The sequence below is a fragment of the Echinops telfairi genome, unplaced genomic scaffold (genome assembly GCF_000313985.2).
Source record: "Echinops telfairi isolate 266 unplaced genomic scaffold, ASM31398v2 ScPeMD7_7400;HRSCAF=8409, whole genome shotgun sequence".
Lineage (NCBI taxonomy): Eukaryota > Metazoa > Chordata > Mammalia > Afrosoricida > Tenrecidae > Echinops > Echinops telfairi.
In genome coordinates this window covers 35,558,127-35,573,792 of record NW_022111300.1, presented here as the reverse complement: position 1 = coordinate 35,573,792, position 15,666 = coordinate 35,558,127, and the positions used below count along the sequence as shown (strand labels likewise).

The window sequence follows — 15,666 nt, the reverse complement described above, 5'->3', positions numbered from 1 at the left end:
CATTCAATAGCTCCTATGGGGCGGGGGAGCGCTCAGGCCATGAGGATAAGCACCCCAAGTCCATATGTCCAGAATCTTCTCTCCCTGCATGCTGCCCAGGGCAGAGGACATCAGAGAGACGAGCAAGGGAGAAGCGGGGTCAGAGGGGGCCGGAGCCTGTTCTCAAAGCCAGTACCAGGTTGGACACCTTCCACACCGGCCACCACCAGCGTCCAGCTGGCTGAGCCCCAGCACCCTCGGGAACAAGAAGAGGAACGGGTACAGGAAGCTCTCACCTGGCTACCCAAGATGCCCCTGCTGGTGAGGGGTGGGCTGACCTGAGGCCAAGTGGGCCTGTCTGACCCAGGGTCTGGGCTGCCCGCTACAGCAGTGGCCCCAGGGACGGCTGGGTGACTGGGTCCCAGGAGCTTATCCTTAGGGACCTCAGCACTGCCTAGTCCTTGCCTGCTAGAGACAGGGGTGAAAGGCCAGGGGCTTAGCCTTTGTGAGCCAATCTCCCAAAGCCCAACATTTCAACAAGCCCCTTGAGGAAGACTAAGTAACCAGGGAGGTAGGAGGTAGGGGGGTTGGTCTCTGGGGTGGCTAATCGCTAGGGTTGTCCCAGACCGGGGGGGGGGGGGGGGGGGGAGGGCAGAAGAGGGAGCCCATGACAGGAGCACAAGAGGGTATGAAGGGCAGGGGGCAGTGTGTAGGACAGCAGCGAGCTCTCAGGGCAGGGAAGAAGGTGCCCAGGGCAAGGAGAGGAGAGAGTGCCCAAAGCAGGTAAGGAGAAAGGACCAAGGGCTGGGGGTACCACTCAGGGCCAGCCCTCGGGTGGGGTGGGGGTCGAAGCAGCTTGCTCTGCCCAGGCTGCTGGGGGCGGGTGCTCGGCCAGGGGGCCTCCTCTGGGCCATGGAGCCCTTCCCTGGGGCCAGAGGCTGCTTTGAGCTCCCCAGTCGCCTGGCTCCACTTGGACTTGGACATCTGGCTTGAAGACGCGCGCTCATCTTCCTGAGAGAGAGACGCTGGGGGTGGGCGTTGGGGAGGAGGAGAGGGAGCCTAAAAATATTCCCAATCTGACTCATTCCACTTCGAATCTGACAGGGCTGCCTGCCAGGTGGGGGTTCGCCTGTCCTATTTTCCCATCTATCTTTAGCAGGGACTTAATGAGGGCAATTTCCTTGCTAGGATACGGAGACAAACCGGGGGCAGTGTGAGCGCGGATCTGTCTCGCTCTCCCCGGGGCTCCTGGTGACAGCTGACAATGACAGGCCCGGCAGGGCTGAGCGTCTGTGAGGCTTCAGAGAGGGTGACACCCAGGATGGCGGCCGTGCGCAGGGTGTGTCTCCCAGCCTCCACTGCTCCCCCCGCCCCCGCCCCTGCAAACCCACCACCGAGGCCAGGAATGCTGCCACGCTCGGTCCTCGGGCTCCGGCATCTCACAGCGGGGGATGCAGGAGCCCATGGCTCGAAGCCCAGGGCTGAGTCCTCTGCCTGTCTGCAGCGTGGGGTGATCCTGCTTAGGACACGCCACCAACAGCTCTGGCTGTGCCCGAGGAAGGCTGGAGGGCAGGTCGAGCGGTGGCGACCACAGTGAGATGCTGTGTGCTTAGCTGCCTGAGTTGGCTGTGAGTCATGGTGCCCTGGTGAGAGGCATCGTGAGATGCTGCCCAGTATCATGCCATCCCCACGGCGCTTGGTCGGTCGGTGTGAGCCTGTCGTTATGGGTTCCTTGTTAATTCGCCTAGTGGATTCCCTAGTGCTCCTCGGTCCCGGCTCTGCCAGAGAGCCCCGGGGTGCAGTGGAATAAGCACTGAGCTGCTAACTGAAAGCACAGAGGTTCAAATCCATCAGCTGTCTCACAGGAAAAAGAGGAGGCAGCCTGTTGCCTTACAGATTTAACAGCCTCAGGGTCCCTGCGGCACAGTCCTGATTGGCCCTTAGAGGGCCCAAATGAGTTGGGACCGACTTTACCTACCTAGGAGCCCTGGTGGCATAGTAGTTATGCGTTAGGCTGTGATCCGAGAGGTCAGCAGTTCCAAACCACCAGCCACTCCTTGGGAGAAAGACACGGTTTTCTACTCCCACAAACAGTTACAGCCTCAGGAGATCACAGGGACACTTCTAGCCTGTCCTGTAGGGTCTCTGTGAGTCGGGATCGACTCAATGGCAGTGAGTTGAGCTTCTACCTACGCATGAGAGGCCTGATGGTGCTGCTGGGTAAGCGCCGGACTGCTGCCTGCAAGGTCGGTGGTTAAAACCCAAGAGCCACTCAGGGAGAAGGCTGAGGCACTCGTCTCCCGAAACACCATCTTGGGCCACTATGAATCAGAACTCTATGGCTGTGGGTTACCAGCCTACCTGTGCTAGGTATCCAGTGTCCCCAAACCTGGAAAATAGTTCCAAGTGGGAGCAGAGCCAGCGTCACTGGCCTGATCCTCTAGGGGACCCCAAAGATGCTAGGATGCAAGGACGCAGCCAAGTGTCTTTGCGGCAGCTTGCCACCCGCCCTGCCCCACCTGCCCGTGAGACGCTTAGAATGAGACACATCTGACACTCACTCCAAAGGTGTGCAGTCGTCTAGCAGCAGGGGTCCTTGGTGAGATGCCCCAGAGCCGGCCAGAGCAATCTGGTGGCTGGCACTGACCTTGCCCATATGGACGGGCCTGGCACCCAGTGAGACCGTGGGTCTTTGGGGGCAGAGGTGGGGTGGGGGGCAGGACTTGTGATTGGTTCTGCAGTCCAAGGACACCAAGCTGCAGTCAAGGTCAGCGCGTAGAACCCTGGCTGAGAGAGCTGCTTGAGGCTCTGACCCCTCCTTACAACATCCAGTATGTGGCCCAACTGAGGACCACCTGGTGCTGGGGAAGGGTTTGACCCTCAAGGTCCTCTGCCTGGCTCATCCCTCGGGGCCATCTGACATGCCTGGGGACAGCCCGGCATTCTTTGCTTCTTCCTTCAAATACGCTTTGCACATGGAGTAAACGAACTGTTCTGAGACCTCCCTTAATGAAACAAATTAATGAGGAGGGCTCTCCCGCTTCCCTGGCCACCCGGTGTCTGTGTGGTGGCCCTCCTGTGGCCCCAGGGCAGCCCCAAGCTCATGGGGGAGAGGCGGTCTTGGAGCAGGAGGGTCTGGGGCTGGGCTACGAGGAGCAGTCGATCCAATCCAGTGTTCCCTTCTGGGTAGTTCTGCCGGGGAAGGCGGCAGCCGTGGGCTCTACCCATCTGTCTCTGTCTCTAGGGAACTGTGTGGGGCGACTTGTGGGGAGGGCGGGGAATCCCTGGGCTCAGCACCTGCTTCCCTGCCGCCCCCACTTGGCTTTCTCCATCCAAACGCCCTCCCCGCGCATCTCAAGTCTGCCTGGGGTCTCTCTGGGCTCACGCAGCTCCCGCCTCCCAAAAGGTGCATTCCGGACCCATGACAGTGTAGGGGGCTTTGCTGCAGGGCCCTGGGTGAGAGGAGGAGGGCGGGGATGAAGAATTCTGTGAGAAGGAGCCCTGGCGGTTATGTGTTTAACTGCTACCCACGGGGCTAGCAGTTGGAAACTGCCATCCTCTCGGAGGGAGAAAGAGGAGGCGCCCTGTTCCCGTAAAGAGTTACCGTCTGGGAAGCCCACAGGGGCAGTTCTGCCCTGTCCTATTGGGTCGCTGTGCACTGCAACAGACTCGGTGGTGGGGAGTGTTTGGGGTCGCTATGGGAGCAGATTCCCAGGCCCCGGTTTCAAACCACCAACCTTTTGGCGAGTCAAGGGCAAATGATGCTCGCCTCCCTGAGGCCTTGTCAGTACCAGCACTCTGGGCGCTATCCAGTTGTGCCCAGCTTCCAGGGTGAGACCCAAGGGACCTGGTGGGACAGGTGTCCTCTGAACGCAGAAAACAGCAGAGGATGGCCCAGGAGCTCTCAGGGGAAGAGGTGAAAATACTCCATTAGGAGCTCGCTGAGCCGGGCCGCCCCCACTCTCCACCCCAATGTCAGCCCCCATCTTGTCCTGAAGGAAGATCCCTGGCCACGACTTCCTGCTCCCAGATGACTCAGCTCGCAAACTCTAGGGCTGCCTTAAAGGGTGATCTATAGGCATTCTGGTGGTGCTGCCGGATGAGTATCCGATGGCTAACCTTGAAGTTGGTGGTTCAATCCCCCCAGCTGCTCCTTGGGAGAAAGAAGAGGCTGTCTGTTCCCATAGAGATGGACAGCCTGGGAAACGCTCCGTAGGTCGAGGTGAGTCAGAAGTGACTGGCAGTGTCGTTGCTGCTGTCTCGTGTGGGATCAAGTTGACAAGAGTGATGGGAAAGGGGTGAGAGGGCCTTGGGGGTCAGCGAGAGGAGGAGGGTGAACATGGCCGCCCAGTTTGAGGAACGTGGCCATGGCACGCCCTGGCACAGGGAGACACTGCAGAACGGGTCTGTGTTTTGCATCTTTCCCACAAGCACACACAAAAAGAAACGAATGCTTTTTGGAATTCATGGCCTTCTGTGGAAACCCTGTGGCAGGGGCCCTGCGGCCTCCCGGCATCACCATGTATTGCCGAGCTGTGGGAGGCGCTCAGGACTAGCCCTGCAGTCACCCGGAGGGTCAGACTGCGACTTCTGAAGGTCCGAGCCCTGAAGGTCTTGTTTTTCGGTGCTACCATTGAGCTTGGTTCCTCTGCTCTGAGCCCCTGAACGCAGGCAGGGCAGCAGCCTCCTGTCCCGGCGTTCCCGAGAGGCAGCATTCCTGTTCTTTCCCAGCAGCCCCTTCTCCCCTGGCCCCTGCCTTCCTCACAGGACATCGTTTCCAACTCTTTAATCATCTTTATTGCCTGGCGTTGGACCCCGGCCCAGGCCCACATCCTCCGCGAGCCGCACTGACCTGCGCCGGCAGCGAGCACCGGCAGGGCTCGGCGGAAGCCCGGCTTTCCAACCCGAGTGTCGCGCCTCCTCCCATCCTCCTGAGCGATGCTGCTGCTTTCCGGAGGCCTGGCACTGTCCCCGTGCTGAGGGGACTCCTGCTGAGCGAGGCACATGATCCAGCACCGGACATGTGGGTGGACTGGCCGCTGGGCAGCCGCCTGCCATTGCTGGGTCCCGTAGGCATCCTCTCCCCTTGGGGACACAGGGCACGAGGGTGGGAAGTACCAGGCCCAACACCTCCCCAGTCCCTGCCACCTTACCATCCCCTGTGGGCAGTGCCCGGGTTTCTTCCCTCTGCCAAGAACCAGAGAGCAGTGAGCCAAGGACGGATGTCCCACAGCAAAAGGGACACGCATACAACGCCACAAACCCACGCAGGCCAGCCCTGGCCAGGCCCAGCTCTGCTTCTGCAGCAGCCACACACAGCGCCAGGGGGCCGATCGCCTCCTTCCCACCAGGTGGCGCCTTCACTGCCCAGCGCAAGTGCTCAGGCCCACCGAGGCCCCTGTCCATCACAAGGGTGTCCAGTCCTCACCCACCCCCAGAATTGGGGCCTCCAACAATTGGCACGCTCCAGCTGGGGCCGGTGTGCAGAGGGGCAGCTGGGGGACCTTGCTCAGGCCAAGCCTTAGCCTCGGGGAGCCTGGGCAAAGGCCGACCTCAGCTCTGTGAGGGCATTCTCTGTCCACGGAGGGAAAACCACCAGCCGTCCGTCACCTTCCTCTAGGATGGGCCGGCAACCCTTTGAGACGAAAGAGCCGGTCCTGTCCCTCCCAACAATTTAGAAATGGCTCGAGAGCCACACGTGTGCTTTCACAAACCAGTGGAATCGGAATAACACCCTCCACATTTTCCGGTTCCACTTCAGAGCCGCAGATAGGGACCCACAGAGCTTCGTGCACCTCCCAAACCACAGTTTGCTGACTCCTGGCCTGAGAAACAACCCCCCTAGGGCAAAAACCCACGGCTGGGGCAGGGCCTTTCTTTGTCCTTTCATTTGGGAGCCCCGGTGGAGTCGTGGGTAAGCCCTGGGCTGCAAACCACAGGCCAGCAGATCGAAGCTACCAGCTGCCCCTCAGGAGAGAGATGAGGCTTTCTTCTCCCGTATAGAGCTACGCCCTCTGAAGCTCAGAGGGGCAGTGCCACTGTAGGGTCAGGAGGAGTCGGAGTTGATTCAATGGCAGTGAGTTGGGGGTTTTTGTTTATTTGTTTTCATCCAGAAATAATGCATACACGTGGAAGCAAAGGAAACATTCCCTAAAGCCCTCCAGCCCTCATGGTGCACAAATGGTCAAAGACGACCAGTACGGCTGGCTCAGGGTCTGGCCTGCGTCCCTTCAAGGACACCTCACGAACCAGAGCAGATCAGAAGAGGAATCCATCTTTAAAAAGACATCCATGCACACGTTTCTAGTACGACCTTTTTCAGTGGCTTGTTCCAATTCAGGGCTCACCAAATCCAAACAAACCCAAAACCTAACTCACTGCCACTGAGTGGACTCAGACTCACGGCGAGCCTGTAGGACAGAGGAGCTAGAACTGTCCAGGGGGGTCTGAGGCTAAGTCTTTATGGGAGCCTCGAGCCTCGCTTTCTTCCTGTGGTGCAGATGCCGAGTTAGAACTGCTGACTTTGTGGCTAGCAGCCCAACATGTAGCCCGCTATGCCGCCAGGGCGCCTGCTCACAGGTGTCTGTACTTGGCGGGAGAGCGCGTTCTTGGCTTACATAGCTTAAAGCAGGCTCTCTGGGCCTCTGGGAACAACCGTGTGTGTCACGTGGGAGAAAGATGTGGCTATTGACGTCCATACAGAGTTCACCTAAACCAAACCGGAGTCATGGTTCCCACGGTAAGTAACCCTAAGGAGGTCTGCCCCCTCAGGCTTCCGAGGCTGCAAGTCTTTACCGGAGCAGACAGCCTCATCTTCCTCCTGCAGGGGGTTGGCTATCAGCCAACAGGCAGCCCGCTCAGCTCCTCAGAACCCCCCTGGGGCAGCTCCACTCTGTCCCCTACGGGGGACTCACACTCAGCACCCGGGACTGTGGATTTCCTGCTGCAGCCTCGATGGTGCACACCAGGCTGTGACTGGGGTCAAGGGACGGGAAGCCAGACCCTTAGAACTGTGAGCTCTAGGGGCCTCCCACCTCTCCCCCCTTGTCCCCAAGGCTGTTGCTGCAAGATCAGTGAGAAGAGCAAACTCCGTATCATACTCCAGGAGGGGACACAAGGATGGGACACCCCCGGCTGGGCTCCTGAAGGGGCTACAGTGGACCCTCTCACCGAGCCCCAACCCCCAGCCCCCAGCTCACCTCACTGCTGCCATCTGGCAATGGGAAAAGCAAACAGCCTGGAAGGGGCATAGCAACAGCTGGCCGGCTGGCCGAAAGAAAGAAATGCTGCTCTCTTGACAGAGCGCCTCCTACCTCCGGTCGTTTCTGCGCCTCCGGAACAGCTTCTTGGTGTGCGCGATCTCGGCTTCGTGTGGTGTCGGGTGGTAGCCCTGTGGGTGGGGGACAGGAAGGGCATCGGTGACTTGTGATGGGAGCAAAGGACTTCAGGGTCGGAACGTGCAGGTTTCGGGGGTCCAGCGAATGACACACACACACACACACACACACACACACACACACACGGAGACGGTGCTGAGACTCCAGGTTTAGACATCGGTAGGGACAAAAGGACTAAGCCTTCAAATCACAGAGGCGTGTGCACTGGCTTTCAGGACCTGCTGAGAATCTGCAACGGAGCTGGGACGGTGCAGGGGTGGGGGTGGGGGGTGCTCACGGCGTGTAGGACAGAGGACAAGGACTTAGCCAACTCTCAAGTTTCCTGATAAAATAGGTTGTTCATTCTGCCTTCTCACAGCAGACTGGGCACTCTCAGTGCCAGCGGCTGAGTTTGGGGTCCATCACCAGGGCAGTCGTCTGAGGGGCCTCTGGGTGGTTGCAGCCTCCTGACTTTGGGTTATCAGCCACCTGGGAGTTCTTAGCACCTCCTCTTCCTTAGTGTCTTGACCCTGCCCTCACAGTGGACCTCCACCCAAAGTCTGTTTTGTCGTGAGCAGCCTGGGGAGGCATGAGAGGAGACCCACTAGGTGTGGGGGGAAGGCCAGCCCCACCCAAGAAACAAGGGCCTGGGAGGAGGGGGTGATCTGGTGGGGGCGTGCAACACCAAGTATAGGCCCCATGGCAGAGCCCACAGCCTGAGTCTGACCCCCACCCCAGGGGTCAGTGAGGCCTGGCTGTGCTCAGGATGAGAGAGAGGTCACAAGGGCCCTGCCTGCTCACGGGTGGTGTGACCCAACGCCACACTTGAAGAAAGAGAGACTGTGGCAGAGTGGCCACACATAAGTTAGGGGCTGGCACGGGCATGTGTAGCCTTCTGGAACTGCTTTTGCATGGGCATCCCAGCCCCTCAAAGAGGGGAGGACAGTGGGCACGGAAGTCCTGGCTCTGCCCAAACTGGCCTGCCTTGGAGTTTCCCGGGGGACAGTGGGCCGATGACAGGTTCAGGAGGACACAAGGACCCTGTATCTGTGGGGACTGGGCTTCAACTCTTGTTGAGTCCAGGGAGGGAGAGACATTCTGAACTTTATGTTAAACCTACAAAAGGTAGAACCTGTATATGAAGGAACCTGCCAGAGAAGGAACATGCCGATACTTCCCGCGAACACAGCACAAGAGAGAAGTGGTGGCTGACCTTGGTCAAAGGCAGAAAACTACACTGTGTGCTGGCTTCCCAGGCTCGCTCTTTGATTATCAGCCCGTCCCCGCTCCCAGATGCTGTCCAAAAGAGCATGAATGAATCCCAGGTTCCCTGCAGCCACAATGGCCCCGGGGCCCTCGGATGTGCTTTGTTCCACGGGGTTTTCAAAGGACATTATTTTCTTTCTTTAATATGAACACAAACAAGGAAAAACACCAAGTCTTCCCCTCTCATTTCCCCTCGCCCCACCCTGACCAGGCTCCCTTCCACTCCACCCGCCCGCCCTCCTGGTCACTTCAAGAATGCAATGGGTGTTTTCCAAGCAGACAATGAACAGGAAGCAGAGGGGCCTGGGAGCCGGATCTCAGCTCTGAGGTTGGGCAGAGGGAGCTGTTCCCTCAAACTCAGTGTTCCAGGATCCCAGGAGGCTAAAGGGTCTAGCTGCTTGCATCCAGTCCTCAGAGTCCTGGGCTCCTTCCCAGGACTCTGCAGCAGCAATAGGAAACTCACCTTGGGACAGGTGCACGGAATACCAGCTTTCTACTGAGACTCAGGGGGGTTCCAATGGCTGGTGAAGAGTGGCACTGCTCTCCTGTCTGCCTCCCTTCCATCCATCCATCTATCCACATACCCATTTATCTATCCCCACATCCATCCATCTGTCCGCCTGTCCTTCCATCCACCCATCCATTCACACACCCATTTATCTATTTTCATGCCCATCCATCCATCCATCCATTCATCCATCCATCCATCCATCCATCCACATGCCCATTCATCATCCATTCATCCATCCATCCATCCATCCATCCACGTATCCACCCATTCATCCACACAACCATCTATCCATAGAACCATCTATCCACATGCCCATCCATCTACACACCCATGCATGGATCCATACACCCTTAAATCCATTCACATACCCATCCATCCATTCACCCCCCCCTCCAACCATCTATCCATTCACATACCCATCCATCCATTCACCACCCCCAACCATCTAGCCATTCACAGACAATATCCATCCATCTGTTGTTGTTGGGTGTCACTGAGTCAGTTTCAACCGTAACACGACAGAAGGAGATGTCACTGCTCCTGAACCTTCTGACAATGGTGCCTGTGCTTGAGCCCATGGTTGTAGCCACGGTGTGTCCATCTTGTCGAGGCTGCGGCTCTACTTCACCGAGCATCATGTCCTCCAGGGGCTGGCCTCTCTTGACAATGTGTCCAAATTATTTAAGACAAAGTCTTGCCATCCTGGCCTCGAAGGTGCATTCTGGCTGTACTTCATCCAAGACACACCTGTTTGGCCTTTTGGAAGTCATGGTACTTTCAATATTCTTTGCCAGCACCACAATGTAAACACATGGATTCTTCCTTGGTTTTCCTTATTCAGAATCCAACTTTCATATGCACATGATGCAGTTTGAAAAGACCAGGCTTGGGTCTGGCACACCTTAGTTCTCAAATTAACATCCTTGCTTTTCAACACTCTAAAAAGGTCTTGTGCAGCAGTTTTACTCAATGTAACATGTCTTTTGATCTCCATCCAACTACACACCCACATATCCATTCATCCATCCATGTAGTCACACACCCATCCACACACCCAATTATCCACCCACATATCTATCCATCCATCCATCCATCCATCCATCCATCCATCCATCCATCCATCCATCCATCCATCCATCCACCTGTCTATCTATCCAGATACTCATCCATCCAACCATACACCTACTCCTGCACCCATCTATCCATCCACATGCCCATTCATCATCCATTCATCCACTTATCCACCTACACAACTATCTACAAACCCATTCCTCATCTATCCAGTCAGCCATCCATCCACACATCTACCCACATACCCACCTGTCCACCCATATATTGTCCACCCCCTATCAACATGCATTCACCCATCTATACCACATGTTAATATGTATGTATGTGTGTATGTGCATAATAAACACAAAGTGGGCTCTAGAGTTAGACTACAAATATTCAAATCCTGACTCTTAGTGGCTGTGTGATTTTGGGAAAATGACCTAAACCTCTACGTGCCTCAGTTTTCACTGCTGTAACATGGAGCTAACACTACCAGTCTTACAGTGTCCTTAGTACCCAGCACTCAGTATCCCCTCAATAAGCATCTCTGGTATTGGTGTCGTCTTCAGTAACGTCATTGTCCTCATCACCACCACTAATCCATCACCCTCCCCAGGATGCTGGCCCCTGGCCCAAGGGTCTGAAGGTGCCAGGGCAAGCAAGGTGTCTGTACCCCCTGCCCTCACAGAGCCCCAATCTGGTCTGAGAGAGGAAGCCAGGAGAAGGAGGTTTGCAGAGACCGTGTGGGGACCCAGGCCAGGATGACAGAACTAGTATGTGGCCTGGGGCACTGGGAAAGGATGGGGAAGTTCTGCCCTGTGCTGCTTTGACCCGAGGCTGGCAGAGCCCCATAGGAAGTGACAAGACAGCTAGAAGGGGTGACAGAGCACACGCTGCATCTTCTGAGTTCCCACACTCCTACCCAGGACCAATCCAGGCCAGGCTTATGGAGGACTGACCCTACCCATGAGGCCACCTGGTGCCCATCTCATTCTGGCATCTTGGCGAGTGCGTGCATAAGGCTGCACGCTCCCCTGGCACACTTCACATGGGATTCTCTGAGGCACCCCAAACCTGTACGAGGGGGCTGCAAACATAGGGAAACCCCATTATCTTTTCACTCCATCGTCCCTTACACTTGTATTCCATAAGCTTCAATGAGGGGCCCCTGCAGTTTGCCATTTGTTCTTCAAACCCAAGCTGGTGGTCGGGGACAGGTGGTACACACAGCCCCAGGTACTTCCCACACCCCCCTCATTAAATCCCAGTCCTCGGGCTCAGGTGACCCCAGGGCTTCCAGGGGGAGAAGCTGAACCACAGCCTTTTCATTCTGCTTCCTGGAAGGCTGAGGGTATCGATGCAACTGTCCTCCTAGCCCTTAAAGAACCCGCTGCCCCCTCAGTGAGGGGACACCCCTCCGCCCACCTCATCATGCTCCACCTCCTGTGTTTACTGAGTAGGAGCCTCAGGAGCTTCCTGGCAGGGAGGGGGCAGGAGGAGGCAGACACCTGAGGTCTCTCCAAGCTCCTTCAAGAGGCCGCTTCTCTCCAGTGTGAAAACGTCCTGTATCTGACTTGTTCTTCCAGATCCCAGTGGACAGGGGGGCAGGTAATGGTGATGGGAACATTCCCTTGATTAAGGGTGAGGTTGCACCGCCAATGCTTATAACTGTCAGTGAGTTGCACCCCTGCGTAAAGTTGAACTGGCAGTTGGGGGGTGGCCACGCTCACAAAAGGACCCGCAGCCACCACAGCAGCAAGGCGGAGGCTGCTTGTGGACAACCCAACAAGCCCTTGTGGGGTTTGGTTCTGTGGTTCTGTGGCTTCTCGGGTCCGGGCCACGGTTTCAGGGGACAGCCAGGGAATTGGCTGAACAGAATCTCTCGTTCTACTTTTGAGTTCGTTGTGTCATGCCTGGGGGCTTTGAAAGCTTGCCAGCGGCCAGCCAAGGCACAGCGAAGGTTGCTACTTCCCTGGAGGCATGAACGAAGGAGAGTCAGGCATAGGAAGACGATGTGGAAGGAAACACTGGGCCACATTTTGTTCTGTTGCCCAAAGGGCCACTATGAGTAGGGACTGACTCGAATGCACCAACCAGCAGCACCGTGGAATGCGTGTGCGTGGCCCATCACTTCCATGACCAGCTGGGAGCTCCTCCCCACCCCCACCCCATTATGGTGCAATGTGATCAAAGATTCCACAGGAAAATCTGGATCAGAAGGGGGAAACTGCAGAACAGAATCTAAAAGTCTCCTGGAGTCCAGGCTTCCTGGAGCCACAAAGACTGGATGAAGCCCAGAAACCATTGCCTTGAGACCATCCCGAGATCTTTCATCAAAAATAGCCCCTGAGGTCTTCTTAAAGCCACGAGTGAACAAGGTCTGCCCTGACCGAATGCCCTTGGAGGAACTCTCTTACGGACAGCTGCCAGTTGGAGGATCCGCTGGCGACCTTAGGGGGCAGTGGGTGTATGTTCGGGTAGAGGAACGACTCAGATGGTCAGACAACTTGAAGAATGACATCAGTGCCAGGACATAGTACGTGCAAACACTGTTGGCCTGGCTTGCTCTCCTGGGCATATTCTAAACCACGAAACCAACCAGACAAAAACACGCAGTGAGCGGGTTCTGAAGCTTCTCTCAATAAACCTTGACCGGCCAGAGCTCACCCCATCAGATATGAGAGGGCTGAGGTGTGTTCACCCTGGCGTGGGCCAGGGGGAGGCGGGTCTTCCGGGAGCATCACCCTAGACTGGCGCTGCCCCAGGACTCGGCCTTCCAGGTGCCTTGTGCCTATAGGAGACCAGACGAAAAGACCGCAAAGAATTCTTAGGGAGCAGGCCCGTGTGAGGACCACCTGGCCTCTGGACACCTCCTGCCTGGCCGGCCCCAGCCTGCACACCGGAAGGGACCAGGACACGGAGGGGGCAGGAAAGCTACCCTGAATTGGTAGACTTGAGGCTGGAGGGAGGCTGCTGGCCCCTGGCTATGCCGGCTTCTCCAGACCCCCAGTGTCCCACAGACCCTGTTTCCCAGGCTGGGCTGGTGGGGGTGAGCCCCTGGATCCCACATCCCATCCTTGGACAGGGCCGCCTGTCTCTTGGACCATGATGGAGCCCGCCCATTGAGGGTGCTGAAGGCAAACAGGAGAAAGGAAGGTGCAAGGCAGGCAGGAGTGAGGAGAGCCTGTTTTGCTGGACCGAAACCTCGGGGCAGGTGGGGACCGTGGGCAAGGCCAGAGGGGAAGGTTGCCTGTTACTCCAGATCGCGGGCCGAGGGAGTGAGTGAGTTGCAGGGTTGGGGATCACCAGTCCATTTCCACAGAGGAAGAGAAAGCTTAGAAGGCCACCCAACCTGTCAGCCCATGTCCACCAATTCCAAGGCCCCTTCTCCCAACAGTGATGTCACATGGCCTGTGGCCAAGTGAAGGCAGGCTACGGTGTGGAACTCTGGGGGTGTCAGGCAGCTACCACTGCAGGCCCATGGGCCAGCCATAGACCCTGTGTCCCAGAGGTGAGGAGGGGTGGCCCAGAGCCATGCCCGCTGTGCTGGTAACCCAGGAGGCAGGTCACCCATCCATGTCCAGAAGAGAGTTGGTGCTGGCCCAGCCTGGCTCAGGTGCCTGCCCAAGTCTGCCCTGCAAGGGCTTTTCTCTGCAGGGACCCTGCGGTGCTCTGGGTGATGGCCCCACATGACCTCTCCCTGTTCTAGTTCTCCTCACTGGACTGTGGCAGCCACAGCACCACATTCACACTGCCCCCCCGCCCTCCCTGCCCCCGGCTGCTGCTGGACCTGACTCCCATGCAGTCAGCCTCGATCAGGTGTAGGAAGGCACCATGGAGTTCAAGGCCACAGCTTTACTGAAGCCAAACCTACTTGACCCTCAAGGTGCCTGTGACCTCTTACCTCTGACCACTAACCCGGACCTCCGTCTGATAGAAATGAGGTAGGCCCAATGGTTTCACAGAAGTCCTGGGTGACACTGATGCTTAAGCACCTGGCCACTCCTGGGAAGGTTGGTGGTTCAAACCCACCCAGAGGCACCTTGGAACACGGCCCGATGACCTGCGTCTGAAAGGTCACCCGGCGTGGGAACACACCCAGGGGAGTTCTATTCCACATGACTCGGAACAGCCGCCCTGTCTCATGGGGCTGCTGACCCCAAGGGGGGAAGCTCATGGGCACCCAGAGGCACTTTGGAAGAAAGGCTGAGTCACCCACCTCCCCCATGTCAGCCAGCAACGCGGTGCCACTGGGAGGACACGATGCCCCAATGGCTGGTTTTATCCTGTCGGCTGTCTTGTTAGTCTGCTGTCTGTCTCTCACACGCACACAGGCTCTTTGGTGGGGGGAGGGCATGTTAAAGAAGGACCGGGTGGTCTTCCTCCACTCGGCTGAGGACCTCCCAGACTGCCGACAAACCAAACTCCCTGCGGTCGAGAGAACTAACTGCCCATGTGGGTTTCTGAGACTCACTCTTCATGGGGGTAAAGAACCAAGCCTTTCGCCTGGGCAGTGGCTGGTGGGGTTCAAACCGCTGACCTTGTGGTTAGCAGCCCAACGAGTACTCACTGTCCCCCCAGGGCTCCCAGACTGCTGGAGACCCAGAGAAACGGTTCTGCCTCCATTAGGAAACAGTGAAGTTGTTGGAAGACCCTGAGCAACTTAATTCAGGCTGAAGAGGTAGAGGGGTGGGTGGGCAAGGGGCTCTCACACAGGGAGGCAGTCACCCTGGCCTTTGCCCTGAAAACCCTACGGTCCCACCGTGCTCTTGCCGCCTCATGCCAGGACATCCACTCTGCCTGGCATCTTGGGAATCACGGCCCTTCACTCTTGACACACTTCTGTACTGACCCCGTAACAGGTTCCTACCACTCCCCAAAGGCTAAGCAAGGAAAGAGCTTTCTTATTTCTGGAAAATTCTGGATGACCTGGAGGGAGGGCCTGACGAAGGGTCTGCCTCAGAAAAGCCAAGCGCCAGCCCCCACTGCTATGCCTACTGAGCGGAGGAGCCAGTGGGGTGGCCTGACCCGGTGCTGGCCAAGTCCAGACCTTGTGAGCTGCTGTTCCACCGGCCGAGACCATTTCCCGCCCAACTCAGAGACGTGCTGACAGGCCAGCCATGCAGAGGGATCACGTGTGTGCACAGCCATCAAAAGGCCATGAAAATACCACGCACAGCCCCCCCTCCACCCCCTGCCTCAGGAGCGGAAGGAGCGCTTCTCCTGCTGGGGTGGTGTTTTCTCAGAGGTCCCGAGAAGTTCTCCCGCCAAGGTCTCCCTCCACGTGGGCAGGATGTGTGGGTCACGTCCAAGCAGACGTAAACAGGTAGTGTCTCCTGTATTCCTGGCATCTCAAGGCTACACGGCTGGTTGGAGAAGGTGGGCCGCTTCAGAAGAAGCAGGGCTTTCTAACTTCTCTCGTAACTTCTTTTGCACCGGCGGACACACCTTTTAAACAATAATCCCTCATCTGGAGCCCCA

General features: G+C 57.3%; 1 protein-coding gene across 1 annotated transcript in view; it reads right to left on the bottom strand.

Moving 5' to 3' along the window:
- The window catches only part of CTIF (cap binding complex dependent translation initiation factor), a 214,409-nt gene that overhangs the window by 135,009 nt on the left and 63,734 nt on the right, over positions 1-15,666 (bottom strand). Inside the window, exon 5 of the mRNA XM_004703101.2 lies at positions 7,293-7,369. Within this exon, the coding sequence (XP_004703158.1) occupies positions 7,293-7,369 (77 nt within the window). The remainder of the gene's footprint in view (positions 1-7,292; positions 7,370-15,666) is intronic.